This window comes from Phyllostomus discolor, chromosome 6 (genome assembly GCF_004126475.2).
Source record: "Phyllostomus discolor isolate MPI-MPIP mPhyDis1 chromosome 6, mPhyDis1.pri.v3, whole genome shotgun sequence".
NCBI classification, from domain to species: Eukaryota; Metazoa; Chordata; class Mammalia; order Chiroptera; family Phyllostomidae; genus Phyllostomus; species Phyllostomus discolor.
Window position 1 is genome coordinate 116,854,552 of NC_040908.2, and position 15,658 is coordinate 116,870,209.

Genomic DNA, 15,658 nt, shown 5'->3' on the forward strand with positions numbered 1-15,658 from the left:
TCTGTATTAAGAGCATTATTATTAATAGTAATAACAGTTCTAGAGCTATTCCCTTAAGAAATTAAATCTTAATCATGAGTCGGAATTTTAAGAAATTCTATAATTATTCACATTTAAAGTTTTTAATTCATAATCTTTTGCCTCAATCAGAATCACTTTTTAGGGAGAAATTTTTTTGTGACTAAAGTACTTTTTCATTTGGTTTTTGTATATTTGGAAAATATGGAGCAAACTTCTTTGACCTAAGCACTTCACAAGCAACCATTTTTCTCTTAGGTGTGTGCTGAGAACTGCCTTTGTTTTCATGAGAATGACCTGGCCTCACATTGTTTAATTGCATTATGATTTTTAGTTGTGGCACATTTGTGAGTGTGAAAAGTGATCAAAGCATGTAATAGCTTTTTGTGATTTGTGGTTTTCATTTGCAGCCTTCAAGCAAAATAAAGGTACCTGAAGAGAATTTCTTCGATGTTCCTGCTTTCTTAACTGTCTCAGGACAACTTCACCTAGAAGTGATGTCAGGGTACAGAATTTTCTTTTCTCTTTTGCTTTAACGTACTACTGATTATGGGTTGGTTGAGTGAGAGTGAAATAACACTTCCTTTCCCAATGCTAAAACCTAAAAATTGAAATTTGTGTTTTATTAGTCCACTTGAATTCACCAAAAGTATATTTAGATTGACATGATGATCTTACTTTTTAAGAATCACATTAGTCTGGACTTCTTTTTTTTTTAATTATTTTTTAACAATTTTTTGCATTTTTTTAAATTTTAATCATTGTTCAAGTACAGTTTTCTCCCTTTTACTCCCTAGTCTGGACATCTTAGTGAAAAAATGTAACACTGGAAATATGAAACTACAATTTTTAAAATTTTACTATATTTTTAATAATGAAAATTTAAGTATAATTAATCATGTTATGAAAATAAAGTTATAGTTCATGCCTGAACCAGGATGAAATGGGATTAGCCCATTTCATTAAAAAAACGGAAGGTAGGCCCTGGTTGGCATAGCTCAGTGGATTGAGCGCAGGCTGCGAACCAAAGTATCAAAGGTTCGATTCCCAGCCAGGGCACATGCCTGGGTTGCAGGTCACGGCCCCCAGCAACCGCACATTCATGTTTCTCTTTCTCTCTCTTTATCCCTCCCCTCCCTCTATAAAAATAAATAAATAAATCTTTAAAAAAAAGAAGAAAGGTACTTTAAATGATTGGTTTACATGAAGAGAATTAACCAACAAAGTCATCATGAGAGACATGCGAGAAATTAGAAAGTCCTAGACATCAGATCACATTAATTTTAGTGACTCTTAAATCTCTGGAAAGGCTCTATACCCCTTCCAGTCCAGCTTCCCTTTTCTTTTTCTTTTATTTATTGTTTTGAGAGAGAGAAGGCTTTGTTGTTCTACTTATCTATACATTCGTGGTTGTTTCTTGTATGTGCCCTGACCGGGGATGAACCCACAGCCTCCGTGTCTTGGGCAATGCTCTGACCACTGAGGTAGCCCGCCAGGGCTCCAACTTTTCTTTAAAACAAGGAATTGGATAGGAAGATTTTTAAAGTCCTGCCTAAATACTAGGTTCTGTGATTTGGGGAGTAATTTCTTAATGCTGACTCAACAAGTACTGAGTCTCTTTTATGCATCTTCGTTTTCTCATATAGAGATTGAGACTTAAAAATCTCTTGAAGAAATGGCTCCAGTGAAAACAAGGGAATCTCTATATGCTTCCCATTGTTCTTAATATATACAGGTGGGAAAACCTAGGGGAAGTATAATAGAATAGTGTTCATGTTCTTTTTTTTTTTTAACATACCAGTCAGTACTTTACTCAGGATGGGAAAGTCAATGGTGGAATAAAAATGGTCTTCAAAGTAACATATACTTTACTTAGATTCTTTCTGATTTATCTTTGAAGCAGAAATATGTTATTTGACAATTTTAATAACCAAATAATTGATAATATTATTAAAATACTATACAGAAAATCTATCATCATAAAGGCCCTGTGAGATTGTAGGATCTGCAGAGCTGTGTGAGGGCAGGGCCTTGTCAGGCATGTCATGGAAAGCACCTAATGCCTGACAAAGTGTAGATTTTTTAAAATTTTAATATAAATTATTTTTATCCCTTCACCCACCCTCCCCTTTGGCAACCGTCAGCTTATTTTATATATCTATAGGTCTGTTTCTGTTTTGTTTATTTGTTTTATTTTTTTTAGATTTCATATATAAGTAAAATGATATAGTATTTGTCTTTTTCTGTTTGACTCATTTTACTTATCATAACACCCTCTAGGTCCATCCATGTTGTCATAAATGACAAGGTTTCATTTGGTTTTATTGCCAAGTAATATTTCATTGTGTGTATTATACAGGGGTGGGCAAAATTAGGTTTCTTATTTTAAGTATGTGAATCAAAGTTTATTCTTGTATCATTATTTATTAATTATTATAAATCTACTTCATTAATTACTGTAAATCTACTTTTGCCCACCCCTGTTATATCACCTCTTATTTATCCATTTATTGATGGATAGCTACATTGCTTCCATATTTTGGTTATTATTAGTAATGCTGCAATGAACATAGGGATGCAAGTATCTTTTCAAATTAGTGTTTTCATTTTCTTTGGGTAAGTACCCATAAGTGGAATTTCTTTGGGTAAGTACCCATAAGTGGAATTATGGCAGGTCTGTTTTTAACTATTTGAGGAATCTCCATAATGTTTTCTGTAGTGGCTGTACTAATTTACAGTGCTACCCACAGTGTATGAGGGTTCCCTTTCTCCACATCTCTGCCAACACTTGATGTTTGCTGATTTATTAATAATAGCCATTCTGACTGGTGTGACATGATATCTCATTGTGGTTTTAATTTGCATTTCCTGATGATTAGTGATGTTGAGCATCTTTTCATATGTCTGTTGGTCATCTGTATGTTCTCTTTAGAGAAATGTCTGTTCAGGTCCTCTGCCCATTTTTTAATTGGATTATTTGAAGTTTTTATTTGTTTGTTTTGGTGTTAAGCTGTATGAACTCTTTATATATTTTTAATATTAACTTCTCATTGAATGTATCATTGGTGAATATCTTCTCCCATTCACTAGGAAGTCTTTTTTGTTTTGTTGATGGTTTCCTTCACTGTGTAGAAACTTTTTAGTTTGATGCAGACCCATTTATTTATTTTTTCTTTTGTTTTCCTTGCTCAGCAGACATAGCCAAAGAGTTATTGCAAAGAGTGATGTCAGAGAGTTTATTGCCTATCTTTTCTTCTGGGTGTTTGGTGGTTTGAGGTCTCACATTTAAATCTTTAATTCATTTTGAGTTTATTTTTGTATATGGTCTAAGAAAGTGGTCTAATTTCATTTTTTTCATGAGTCTGTCCAGTTTTCCCAACACCACTTGTTGAAAAGACTATCTTAACCCCATTATGTATCCTTCCCTCCAGTAATTGACCAGTTTCTTATGCCTGTCAAAGTGTAATTTTAAAAACTAAAATATGACTCATTCAAATAGTAAGTTAACATGTATCAAGTATTTTATTTTTTAATTACTAAGGGAATAAATAAAATAGTAAGGCTAGTTCAGAGAGTATTTGAACTGTGTATTCATAGACAATTTTATAAAGGAAATTTAGAATAAGATTGCTAGGTTAGTTACAAATTGGTTAATGTCCTACAGACCAGTAAACACTGACCTTTGGAATTTTGTGTTCTGACAAATTATTTACAATTCTACTGGACAAAATCTATAAATTCACATGTAACTTTTGTTAATCTGGGATATTTCATTCAATAAAAATAGAATAATTGAGCAAGTACCTTCCTCTAAGTAATTAAATAACCTCTGAGTGGGTTATTTAATATGGGTCTGTGTCTCCAAATTATTGAAAGCACATGCTATCTACCTTTTGGCCTTATATCCAAGTTTTGGATAGCCTTGTTTTAACAGCCTTTCAATACTCATTTGTTTTATCTATAAAGTTGTTTTATCTATAAAGTTATCTAACTTCCCCTCATATTTCATAATACATGAAAGATGTAAATTTATGAAATGTTGGTTTCTCTATTATAGTATCACTAGTGGATTAAATATGTTCCCTCTTTCCCAGTAAAGTGCAGTGAAGCACAGAACACAGTGTACAGTGAAACTTGACAGAAGATTAAATTGGCAGAATATGAGGTTTTTGTATTTTTTAATGTGTTATGGAGTGTTTCTAATAATGTCAGTCAAATGTTCCTAGTTTAATATGCATATTTTTAGGACTATTAATATATGGTACATCATGTCTCAGATTAATGCAATATTTAATCTCTGATAAGAAATTGTTAGTTTTCTTTCCCTTAGCTTTGTTTTTCTTGAATTTTATTTAGTAGACTTTTAAAGTAGAGTAAATGGTAGTTAAATTTAAAAGGTTAACATTTTCCAAACGGATATCCGTGTCGGTTTAGTGGGTTTATGGCCCCATTTTAAAAGTTAATTTTGTTGTTTTTATATAGACTTTCTATTTTTAAATAAATTTTTAAAAGATTTTATTTATTTATCTTTAGAGAGATGGGAAGGGAGGGAGTAGGAGAGGGAGAGAAACATCGATGTGTGAGAGATACATTGACCGATTGCCTTTCACATGCCCCCAACCAGAGACCTGACTCACAACCCAGGCATGTGCCTTGATGGGAATCGAACCAGCCACCCTTTGATTCACAAGCTGGTGATCAATCCACTGAGCCACACCAGCCAGGGCTATTGTTGAATAATTTTTAAATATAGGAAAGTTACAAAGATAGTGCAAACTTTTTATTATACCTCTTACCCAGTTTCTCATAGGTAACATCTTACATTACATGGTACATTTGTCACAACTAAGAACCCAGTATTAGTACATTACTAGTAACTAATTTGGATTTCACCAGTTTCCCATCAGTGCCTTTTTTGTTTTCCAGGATCCAGTTCAGGGCACCATGTTACATTTAGTTGTTATACTTGCCCACTGTCTTCTAGTCTGGAACATTTTTTTAGTCTTTCCTTGTTTCTCATGACTTGCAAAATATGTCCCAATCTGGATTTGTTTTTCTCATGATCAGACTGGAGTTGTACGGATTTGGGGGAAGAACACGACAGAGGCAAAATGTTCTTCTCATCACATCATGTCAGGGGATATATGATATCCATGTGGTGATACTTAGTTTGATTATTCGGATAAGGTGGTATTTTCCAAATTTCTCCACTGAAAATGTATCTTTTTGTCCCTTTCTCTGCTCTATTCTTTGGAAGTAAGTCACTAAGCCTAGCCCATTCTCACTGGAGGTGGAAATAAGGACTGGAAAGGGGGTGATCGAATTAAACACCACCTCCAAGGAGTGGGAGTATTCAGAATTCTTCCGTAAGGAAGATTTGTTGTCTCTTTACCTTTGTATGTTCATTTATGTCAGGATGGACTTATATATATTTATTTTATAGTTTGGGTTATACTTCAGTTCTGTGTTACTTATTTTGTTGCTCAAACTGTTTCAGTTTTATAGCTGTTGGGAACTCTTCCAGGTTGACTCTTATACCCCTCTGACCTGCCCCTGTCCTTTTGTTTTTTGAGTATTTCCTTATTCTCTGGTATTGTAAGAACACCCCAGATTGATTGATTGGTTTATACATTTGTTTGTTTGTTTTTTATGATTAATGAACCTATACTGACACATTATCATCATTAAAAGTCCATAGTTTACATCCAGGTTCACCCTTGGTATTGTATATCCTATAGGTTTGGACAAATGTATAATGACATATATCCATCAGTATAGTATTGTATAGAATAGTTTCACAGCTCTAAAAGCACTCTGTGTTCCTCTTTTTCATCCTTCCCTCCCTCCTAACCCCTGGCAACCACTTATCTTTTTACCATCTCCAAAGTTTTGCCTTTTCCAGAATGTCATGTAATTGGAATCATACAATATATAGTCTTTTCAGATTGGCTTCTTTCACGTAGTGATATTCATTTAAGTTTCCTCCATGTCTTTTCATATCTTGAGAGCTCATTTCTTTTTAGCACTGAATAATATTTCATTATCTATATATATTATACCACAGTTTATCCATTCACTTACTGAAGGACATCTTGGTTGCTTTCGAGTTTTGGCAATATCCCAGACTTATTTTTAAATTTTCCCTACTCTGGCCCTAGAGTCAGACATTTATCCAAAGAGCCCTGGTTTCTTTTATGAGAAAATAGTAAACAGGAACCAAAATTTAGTCACTGGGTATTTTGCTACTATGGGGGGATTACTGTTTCCAAGTCTTCTCAGCACACAGATCTATAATATGGTTTTTATTTTATTTTTTTCATCACTAATAGGATTTCTTGTCACCATTAAACGTCTGAATTTTAAACAGACTCTTGGACTGGGGGCTCATCTCCATCAGCTCGTTCAACTTCAGCACCCATCTCACCCCCAGGAGCTTTTCCAGAACTACTCCCTTTATCACGAAGCTCCAACAAGAGTTTTCCCAGTTCAAACTTGGGCTTCTTCGATATTTTGAATTTTCTGACAAGGACATCATGGAGCAGATAAACAGATTGGCAGGCCTTTTCTGTGTCTATAATATGGTGGCATCTGAATCAGTTTAGTGTCCACTTCTTTCAAGTCGTTTGTCAGCAGGCATCTCTCAGGACATGATTCTCATCATCATCTTCTGGATTTAGCAGACCTGTTGGTGCTGAGCATAAGAGGTCCTCTGAATCTGATTGTTGTGGTTTTTAGTAAAACAAACAACGAATAAACAAAGCAAATAACCACTGGTTCCCTGACATCAACATGAGCTTCAATCATGGTCTGCCATTTTTTGACCATGGAGCACATTTTGTCACAGGTAAGATCCACACCATGGAAATTAGGCAGTTTTTGCCATGAACATCCTAACAATTAGCTTAAATTTACTAAATGCAACTTCATAGTTCTATAGATCAGCTGGGCTTACTTCTAAAACACAACCACCAGATGCAATTTTAGCTCACTGGGTTCTCATGACTAGAGGTTTTCCAATATTTCTTATATTGAACATAGCAGGTACTTTTACATCATAGCAGTCTGTCTTAGAAAATGGATGGACCACTTCCTTGTTGGCTCCCTTTTTGCCACCTTTCATAAGGTGCTTATTCTTGCTGACCTCCATGGTGCTGCTCAGAGAGCTAAAAAGCTACAATTTTTTTAAGTAAGTGTTTTTATTATATTCTGCCTACAAATATAATTTATATTCTTTTATTCTGAGAGAATGCAAAATGTTCTAAATTGCAAAACCTACAATTAAGAAATGTCATCTAATAAAAATTTTCATTTCTTATCAGTTAAAGCCAGAATTGGAGGAAAACTTAGTTTTTTATCATTTTGTTGTTGTTGTTAGTTATGTTTTGTTTATTTTGGCATTTTGTTACAGGTGTTTTTTCCTTATTAGGGATTTTTTTTACTAAGCTCTGAAGTCAAGCCTGTTTCAAGATAAAACTGATGCTTTTCTTTTAAGCATTGCTGTTGGAAATATAAATAGGCATGGCTCTCTGGAGAAATACCTTTTCATCAAGAATTTCATATCTAGGAATTTTTCTTAAGGAAATGTTCTGGCAATTCTGTCAAGATGTGTAAACAAAAATGTTAAAAGCAACTTTCTTTATACTGATGAAAAATTACTAACAACCTAAATGGCTGTTTAACAAGATTTGTTAATTCTCAGTATACCTAGAAAATAGTCATCATCTACCATCTAGGGTAATGGACCTTATTCCTTTGGTTTTTTAAATCCTCACTTGAGGATATGTTTATTGATTTTAGAGAGGAGAGAGGAAGGGGAGGCAGCAGAGAGAGAGATGGAAGAAGAGAGAAACATTGATGTGATAGGGAAACATGGATCAATGGCCTCCCGTACAAGCTCTGACTGGGAATTGACCCTGCAACCTAGATATGTGTCCTGACCAGGAGTCAACCCACAGCCTTTTCACATACGATGACACTCCAGCCAACAGAGAGCCACCCAGTCAGGGCTGGACCTTAGTCTTTTTTATTTTTTATTCCTAATAAATATTTTTAAGCCATCTTATGAATAATTTACAGAAGTAAAATAAGAGAATAGTGAAAACTAACTTTAATATTAATATGAATTTAAGCATAGCAAACTCGAATTTTTAAAACTACTTTATTGAGAGATAATTTACTTACCATAAGTTACCAATTTAAAGTGAACAAAAAAGAAAAAAAACGCAGTCATGAAAAAATTTTTTTTTACATTTTTTAAACTCAATTCCTTATTTACATGCTTTTTTAAAAAATTATTTTATTGTTGTTCAATTACAGTTGTCTGTATTTTCTCACTACCCCTACCCCCTCCAAACCCACCTCCCTCCCATGCTTCCACCCACCCCCTTGGTTTTGTGCATGTGTCCTTTATAGTAGTTCCTGAAAACCCTTCTCCCCACTGTCCCCTCCCCCTGCCCCTCTGGCTATTGTTATATTGTTCTTAATTTCAGTGACTCTGGTTATATTTTGTTTGCTTTTTTCTTTTGTTGATTATGTTCCAGTTAAAGGTGAGATCATATGGTATTTGTCCCTCACTGCCTGGCTTATTTCACTTAGCATAATGCTCTCCAGCTCCATCCATGCTGTTGCAAAGGGTATAAGCGTCTTCTTTTTCTCTGCTGTACAGGATTTTATTATGTAAATGTATCATAGCTTTTGATCCACTCATTTGCCGATGAGCACTTAAGTTGCTTCCAGCACTTGGCTATTGTAAATTGTGCTGCCATGAACATCAGGGTGTATAGGTTCTTTTGAATTGGTGTTTCAGGGCTCTTAGGATATAACCCCAGCAACAGAATTGCTGGGTCAAAAGGCAGTTCCATTTTTAGTTTTCCGAGGAAATTCCATACTATTTTCCACAGTGGTTGCACCAGCCTGCATTCCCACCAACTAGGTGGGAATGCACTAGGGTTCCCTTTTCTCTGTGAAAAAGAAATTTCTTTAATAAAATATTAATTACACAAAAAATAAAGTGTACATTTCATTGGGTTTTAGTAGATTTTCAGAGTTGTTCAAATATCACTATAATCTAAGGATATCTTTATAACCCCAAAATAAACTTTTTTGCCATTAACACTCACTACCCATCATCCCTCCTACCCTAGGCAACTGTTGATCATCTGCCTTGTGCTTTATGTCTCCATGGATTTGCCCATTCTGGATATTTCACATAAATGGAATCATACAATATACAGGGATGGGCAAAGTAGGTTTACAGTTGTGAGTATGTAGAAGTTTACTCTTGTATTATTATGTGTTACTGTATCATTTATTTGTATTACTATTGTAAGCCTACTTTTGCCTTCCCCTGTGTTGTATTCTGTGGTTGGTTTCTTTTACTTTGCATAGTATGTTCAGTGTGTGTCCGTGTTGTAGCATGTATCAATACTTAGTTCCTTTTTATTGCCAAATAACTTTCCATTATGAGTGTACCACATTTGTTTATCCACTCAGGAAGTAATGGATATTTGGGTTGTTTCTGCTTTTGGTCTATTATGATTGATGTTACTATGAACATCTGAGTACAAGTATTTGTGTAAACATGTTTTCATTTCTCTTGGATAGGTACTTTGTGTACTACAGTGAGAAAACTGAAGATGATGTAATGGTAATGACTTATCCCAATAATGCATCTTTCTCTTATCCACTATTTATCTTAGGCATCCATCATTCTTCTATTTTCATAATTACTCTTTTTTAACCTAATTAGGAGTAATTGATGATAAAATAATTTGTAGGATGTTGAAATAGAGAAATATTTCAGTATACAGGAAATCCCATGCGCATCTTAGATTCGTGTAAAGGTTCAATGGGTTTTATTCTATTAGAAGAAAAAAATTTTTTTGTCTTTTGCCTGATCTCTGTAGTGGCTTGAATTTGTCCCCCCCAAAGACAAGTCCTGTGAATACAACCTTATTTTATGGGCCCAGCACACTTCCACCGTGCAACTCTGCAACCTTATTTTAAAATAAAGTCTTTGTAGTCCTGGCTGATGTGGCTCTGTGGAGTGAGTGCTGGTCTGAGGACCAAAGAGCCACTGGTTCAATTCCCAGTCAAGGCACGCCTGGGTTGTGGGCCAGGTCCCCAGTAGGGAGCACAGCACACAAGAGGCAACCACACATTGATGTTTCTCTCCCTCTCTTTCTCCCTCCCTTTCCCTCTCTGAAAATAAAGAAATAAATATATAACTTTCAAAAAATAAATAAAACAACACAAACTTATAAAAAATAAAATAAGGTCTTTGCAGATATAATCAAATTAAAATGTTTGATTAGCATAGATCCTAAATCCAATGACTAGTATTTTTATAAAACAAAGAAGAGGGTGGTTTTGGATACAAAGGCTGAGAGGAGGTGCACACAGAGGGAAGAAGGCCCTGTGAAGACAGAGGTAGAGGTTGAAATGATGCTGAGGAATACTAAGAATTGCTGGGAGCTACCAGAAACTAGGAAGAGGCAAGGAAGGATTCTTCCCTAGAGCCTTCAGAGGGAACATGGCTCTTCAAACACCTCAGTTTCAGACTTCCATCCCCACAGCTGCGAGAGAACAAGTTTCTGTCTTTTTTAAGCCCTCCAGTTTGTGGTAATTTGTTATGGCTGCCTGAGGAAACGGATACAGTCTCTAAGAAAGTATAAAAGTGATGAAATACTAATTTTTAGAAATAGTTTAAACTTCTCAACAAAGAAACTCAAAAATTAAAAGTGGACATAAGGGACCCTGTCAATAAATTGAGAGTTAATTGTGATTCGACCAAACAATGAATTGAAGCTTTACATCATGTTGTTAAAAGAAACAAAAAAGTGGTTATGAAACAAAGTAGAGTGTAATTTCAGTTTTTTACAGCGTGTATGTATGTATGAGTAGGAAGAAATCTGGAAAAATCACCAATATTCAATAGCAATGGCTAGCTCTACTAATTTTTATTTTCTTTCTTAAACTTGTCTTTTTTCATATTTAAAAAAATAGTGTTTATTACTTTCATAATGAGATAATTTTAGCTATTTCTATTTTGGAGGGAGGAATCAGATCAGGATTTAGTTGATTTCATTCCAGTTTGAGAAGCTGGTTGCTTTGCGATTGGTATGAGCAATCCTAAACTCATCCCCATGGATTATCTCATGAGTTCAGATGCTGAGCTCAGAAGCTGTGAAACCCTCATAGTCAGGACTTGCTCATCCTGTTCAGTAGTGGCTGTGGTAACAATGGCAGCATGTGACTCAAACTGAGGTATCCTTGTAACTACTGTGTATCTGTCTTTTTGTCCTGTGTCATTTTTTCATCCTTCATCCCCTTAGTATTTAGATGCTTATCTGAACTTCATTAACATATACTCATTGATTTTCAAGATCTTTTTGATGGTGGCTGTTTAATTCATGCCGTGCATTTTCATGTACCTCTGTGTTTCTAATGCTCTGCCCTATGGCATTCGATTCCCTTTGCCGTAACTCATTCCTCAAGGCCCAGCTGAAATATTACTTGCTCCTTGACTCCTCTTTTTTTCTCTCCATAAGAATTATTTTTCTCTTTTTCTGTTCTCTTATACTAAGCTATTTCATGTCCAAAAATAAAAAAAGTTCTCTCATTTTAACAGGTAGCTAGTTTGTAGTTCTTTTCATACATGTCTATCTTATAGATTATAAATACTGTTCTAAAGAGCTATATCTATAAAAATAGATTTCAGTATCATCAAGTTGAATTTGTAAAGCACAAATTCTCTTTCTTCTAAAATTTTCCTCTGCTGTCTCTACTATAAAGTTGATCCCACAACAGGAGTTAAGTGTATGTCAATCTTCTCTTTTCACTCTATTTCATGGAAGCATCACCATGAAACTTTGAGATCTTTAATTACTTTAATGTTTCCTGATTGTGTGTGAATAATGATGTTTCTTTATGCTGTTCTCTTGAAGGAGGGACCTTAAAACACAGGTTTATTCTTTCAGTGTATTATTTATGTTAAAATTTAACCCTATGTAGATAGAAATACGAACTAACAGACTACTGGTATGAATGACTCGGGAACTCTATTCTTTATCACCTTATCAATTACATTATTTATATGATATAGGCAGGAGATGAACATTTCAGGCCAGTTGAGCAACTAGTGCAGAGGCTCTTTAGTGAGAATATTTAGCTTGCTTGCATGTATAATACCAAGTATGTGAATGTTTGCATTCCCTTGGATATTGCCAAGGGAATTTGATGGAAGTAGATAGGCACAGAAGGTTATAATGATAGATCAAGGAATCTATGCTTTGGTAAGGAGCAAAGTGAGGAAATAGGAGTGGAGGGTGGTGATGGAAAAAGTGGTAAAGCTAAATAACAGGAATTGTTAAGTGAAGAATTAAATTGTTGGTGTGGAAGTACTATAGGAAAAAACCTAGACAAGTACAGAGTGATGGTCGAAGCAAGTCACTGTGAAATCACATCTCCCTCTGACACGGAGTCTCCGCTTAGCTCCCGCCTGTAAACTGAAGTGCCATTGTCTTCTCCAGCTGGCTAGTGTATGACAATCTCAACACGTTCAAAGCTGAATTCATCGTCTTACACCCAAGTCTACTTATTTTCCTTTTTGAATTTCCTATCTATAAAATGTACTATCATCCTTTTGTCAAAGTCGCTATGTGGATGTTATTCCAAATTCTCTCTGCACACCCTTTGCTTTCTTTCAGTTATTTGCTTCCGCTTCCCTTTGCTTCAGTTAATCAAAACTGCTTATAATATTCTAATCACATCATCTGTTTCACATATTTATGGGGTTTTTTTTGCATATCTTGTTTTTCTACCTAGCGTCTTTCCCCATGCCTTTGTCTAGCTAACCCCTGCCTATCAATCCAAACTCGGCTTAAAAGTGATCTCACCCAGAATCCCCACCACGACCACGTCTTTCTTGTTAAACGTCCTTGTTCCGTGTGTCCAGGTTGCTTTCTTCTTACCTATTTTGTAACTCTGAAATCATTGATTTTTCCCCCCCTGTAGCATAGATTCTCAGCTTTTGAATTTAGGGACTGTATTTTATTTTTTATGTTACTTAATACAAAATAAAGATTTAAATACCTGTTAAAAAGGGTTTCTATCAATTCTATTTATAAAAATATTAAAATTATCTGGTTTTGTGTTTATCTTCCCATTAGCTTGTAAATTCTTCAAACTGTGTCTTGTTCCTCTTTATTTTCTTAGTTTCAGTTACTACCACATGCATGATTCAGGGCTCAAAAATCAGTCTCAATTCAATTGAATATTTGTTGAGAGCCAATTGTGGACCAAACACTAGGAAGTTAGGTGCTGGGATACAGAGATGAGATCCGAGCCTTTAGGACTCTGATGAGCAGGACAGGCATAAGTGAGAAATTAGAAATTAGAAATGCAGTAGCTGTTATAAAAAGAGATTGTCCTGAGGGCAAGAAGAGCGCATGGCAAGGAAATTTCACCTGGCCTGGGCTGAATTGAATTTAGAGGTAACCTTATCAGTAGAACATTTACATGAGAGTGCATGTTAAAATGGCATTCATATTTAATGAGCACTGGCTGTTATATTTGGTTTGGATTCTATTGCTTTTCTTTTCTTAGAACAATATAAACCCAGTTTTTCTCCCCATTATTATAGAGCATTTTATGGTCTATAATCTTTTAATTACCTTTGGTACTTTTATGTTATATTTGATACATTATCCTTGAATGAATTATATTTAGCCAAAGTATCAGAAGGTAGAAAACTCTCTAGTTTCTCTGTCCTGTTCCTTCATCCACTTTCCAAATACTTAGAATCTTTCATTAGACTTCATATGATACGGTTGTGAGTCTGAGTCCTGTCTGACTTCAGGACAACAGGCAGAATAAGAGGGATCTGGACATCACGGCCTAAAGACACGAGTTAAGAAACTGAATGTTCAGCATAGGGAAGACAAGGGGAGACATGGTGTGATGGTTGTTCAAATCTATTTGGTGGGCTTCTTTGAGCATCCTATGTGTAGGTGAGTAAATGATTTTTTTAAGAACAACTTTACTGAGCTTAAACTCACATACCATAAAACCCACCCTTTAAAAATGCACAATTTGCCCTGGCCAGTGTGACACAGTTGGTTGGGTGTTAGCCCGCAAACTGAAGGGTCACTGGTTCAATTCTCAGTCAGGGCATGTACGGTGAGCAACTGATTGAGTTTTTCCTTCTCTTTCTCTCTCCCTTCCCCTCTCTCTAAAATAAAAAATAAAAATAAACAGTTTTTAAATAAGTAATATTTACTATAGTCAAAAAGTTGTGCAGCCATCACCACTATCTAATACTATATTTTATCACTTCAAAAAGAAACCCCTTCCCCCTTAGCAGTCACTTCCCATTCCCCTGCCCCGCACCTGGGCAAACACTGCTGAAATGAGAAACAGTGGGAGGGGGCCCCGTGATCTGTGTCATAGCAAACCTACCAGGTGACGATGCCACTGAGGACCACTGCTTGAGAAAAGACTCCTCTTCCGTGGTTGGGGGAACATCTGACTTCCAGCCATTCTGGCAGGAGTGAGCAGAGGGTTGACAGTTCCATTATGCAAATTATCCGTGAATCTCCATTTCCCCCACTCCAGCCTTGCCAAGATGCTGTATGCAGGGCACCTTTCTGCCACAGCATACTCACTCTATTTCAAATAATGGCTTCCATGCTTTGACACATTGCTCATCACTCAACCGTCTGTTTTCTGTCCTCCAAGATTTGTTGATATCTTTTGTCCACTGAAGGCCCCTTTCCTGTTTCTTCCTTTTAACTTATTATTATTTCAAGATTGTCTCAGGAAGGAGTAAATATAAATATCTATGCTTAATTCACTACTTGAACTTCATTTTTGCTAGCTTGAGTGATATTAATTTGCTTTTCTTGAATTGCCTGTGAGATTATTGCATTATTTGCATGGTGATTTAGTGTCTCTGTCTAATGTTTCTCTGTCTGATGTAATGTCTAATGTCTCTGTCTAACTCTGCAGTATATGCATGCTACCTTGAAAGTCTAACATTAGGTTCCCTACCCGTTTCTAGTATTGCATTTCTTGGTGAGGGAGATGACTAACCTGCCTTTTTGTCACTTTAAGTGTTTGGGAGACTGGCCTCACCCTTCTAGTTTGCTAAGGTCTGGCTAAGCAAGCAAAATTATTAAAGAATTGAATTCCTTTGACTACTGTATACAGTACAGCTGTGAAATCCCTGCATATATTACTTGGTACACAGATGAAAAACTTACTATTGAGTCTGGAGAGTTTTGTATTCTGTGTGTGTCCATCTGTGCTCTCCTTTTACTCCCTGTTTCTACTCCCTCTATCCTCCTCCTTCCCCCCCATTCTAGAATTCAGGGAAAATGAATGCAGAGAAACAAATTTTTCTGGATTTTTCTGTAGGCTAAGTGCTCCTTTAAAAGCATCTTGTTTCTGTTTGTTTCTGCTCTGCCATGGTCCCCCTGTGCTTTTGTGTTTATAGATCGAGCTCTGATTTGGAGTCTGTCAGGAATATTAGATTTTTTTTTATTCATAGCCTAAAGCTATTATGCACATAGTCTTTCTGTGAAATAACACCTTTCATACTCATTATTTATGTCTTTTACATCAATCATAATTGGTAATTAGA

At 35.6% G+C, this 15,658-nt stretch overlaps 1 protein-coding gene across 2 annotated transcripts in view; it reads left to right on the plus strand.

The window, feature by feature from the left end:
- The window catches only part of NARS2 (asparaginyl-tRNA synthetase 2, mitochondrial), a 115,258-nt gene that overhangs the window by 51,732 nt on the left and 47,868 nt on the right, over nucleotides 1-15,658 (plus strand). The window contains exon 6 of one of the 2 annotated variants that reach the window (XM_028516662.2): nucleotides 429-523. The exons of the other annotated variant lie outside the window; for it this stretch is intronic. Coding sequence (XP_028372463.1) covers nucleotides 429-523 — 95 coding nt within the window. The remainder of the gene's footprint in view (nucleotides 1-428; nucleotides 524-15,658) is intronic. 2 annotated transcript variants of the gene reach the window in all.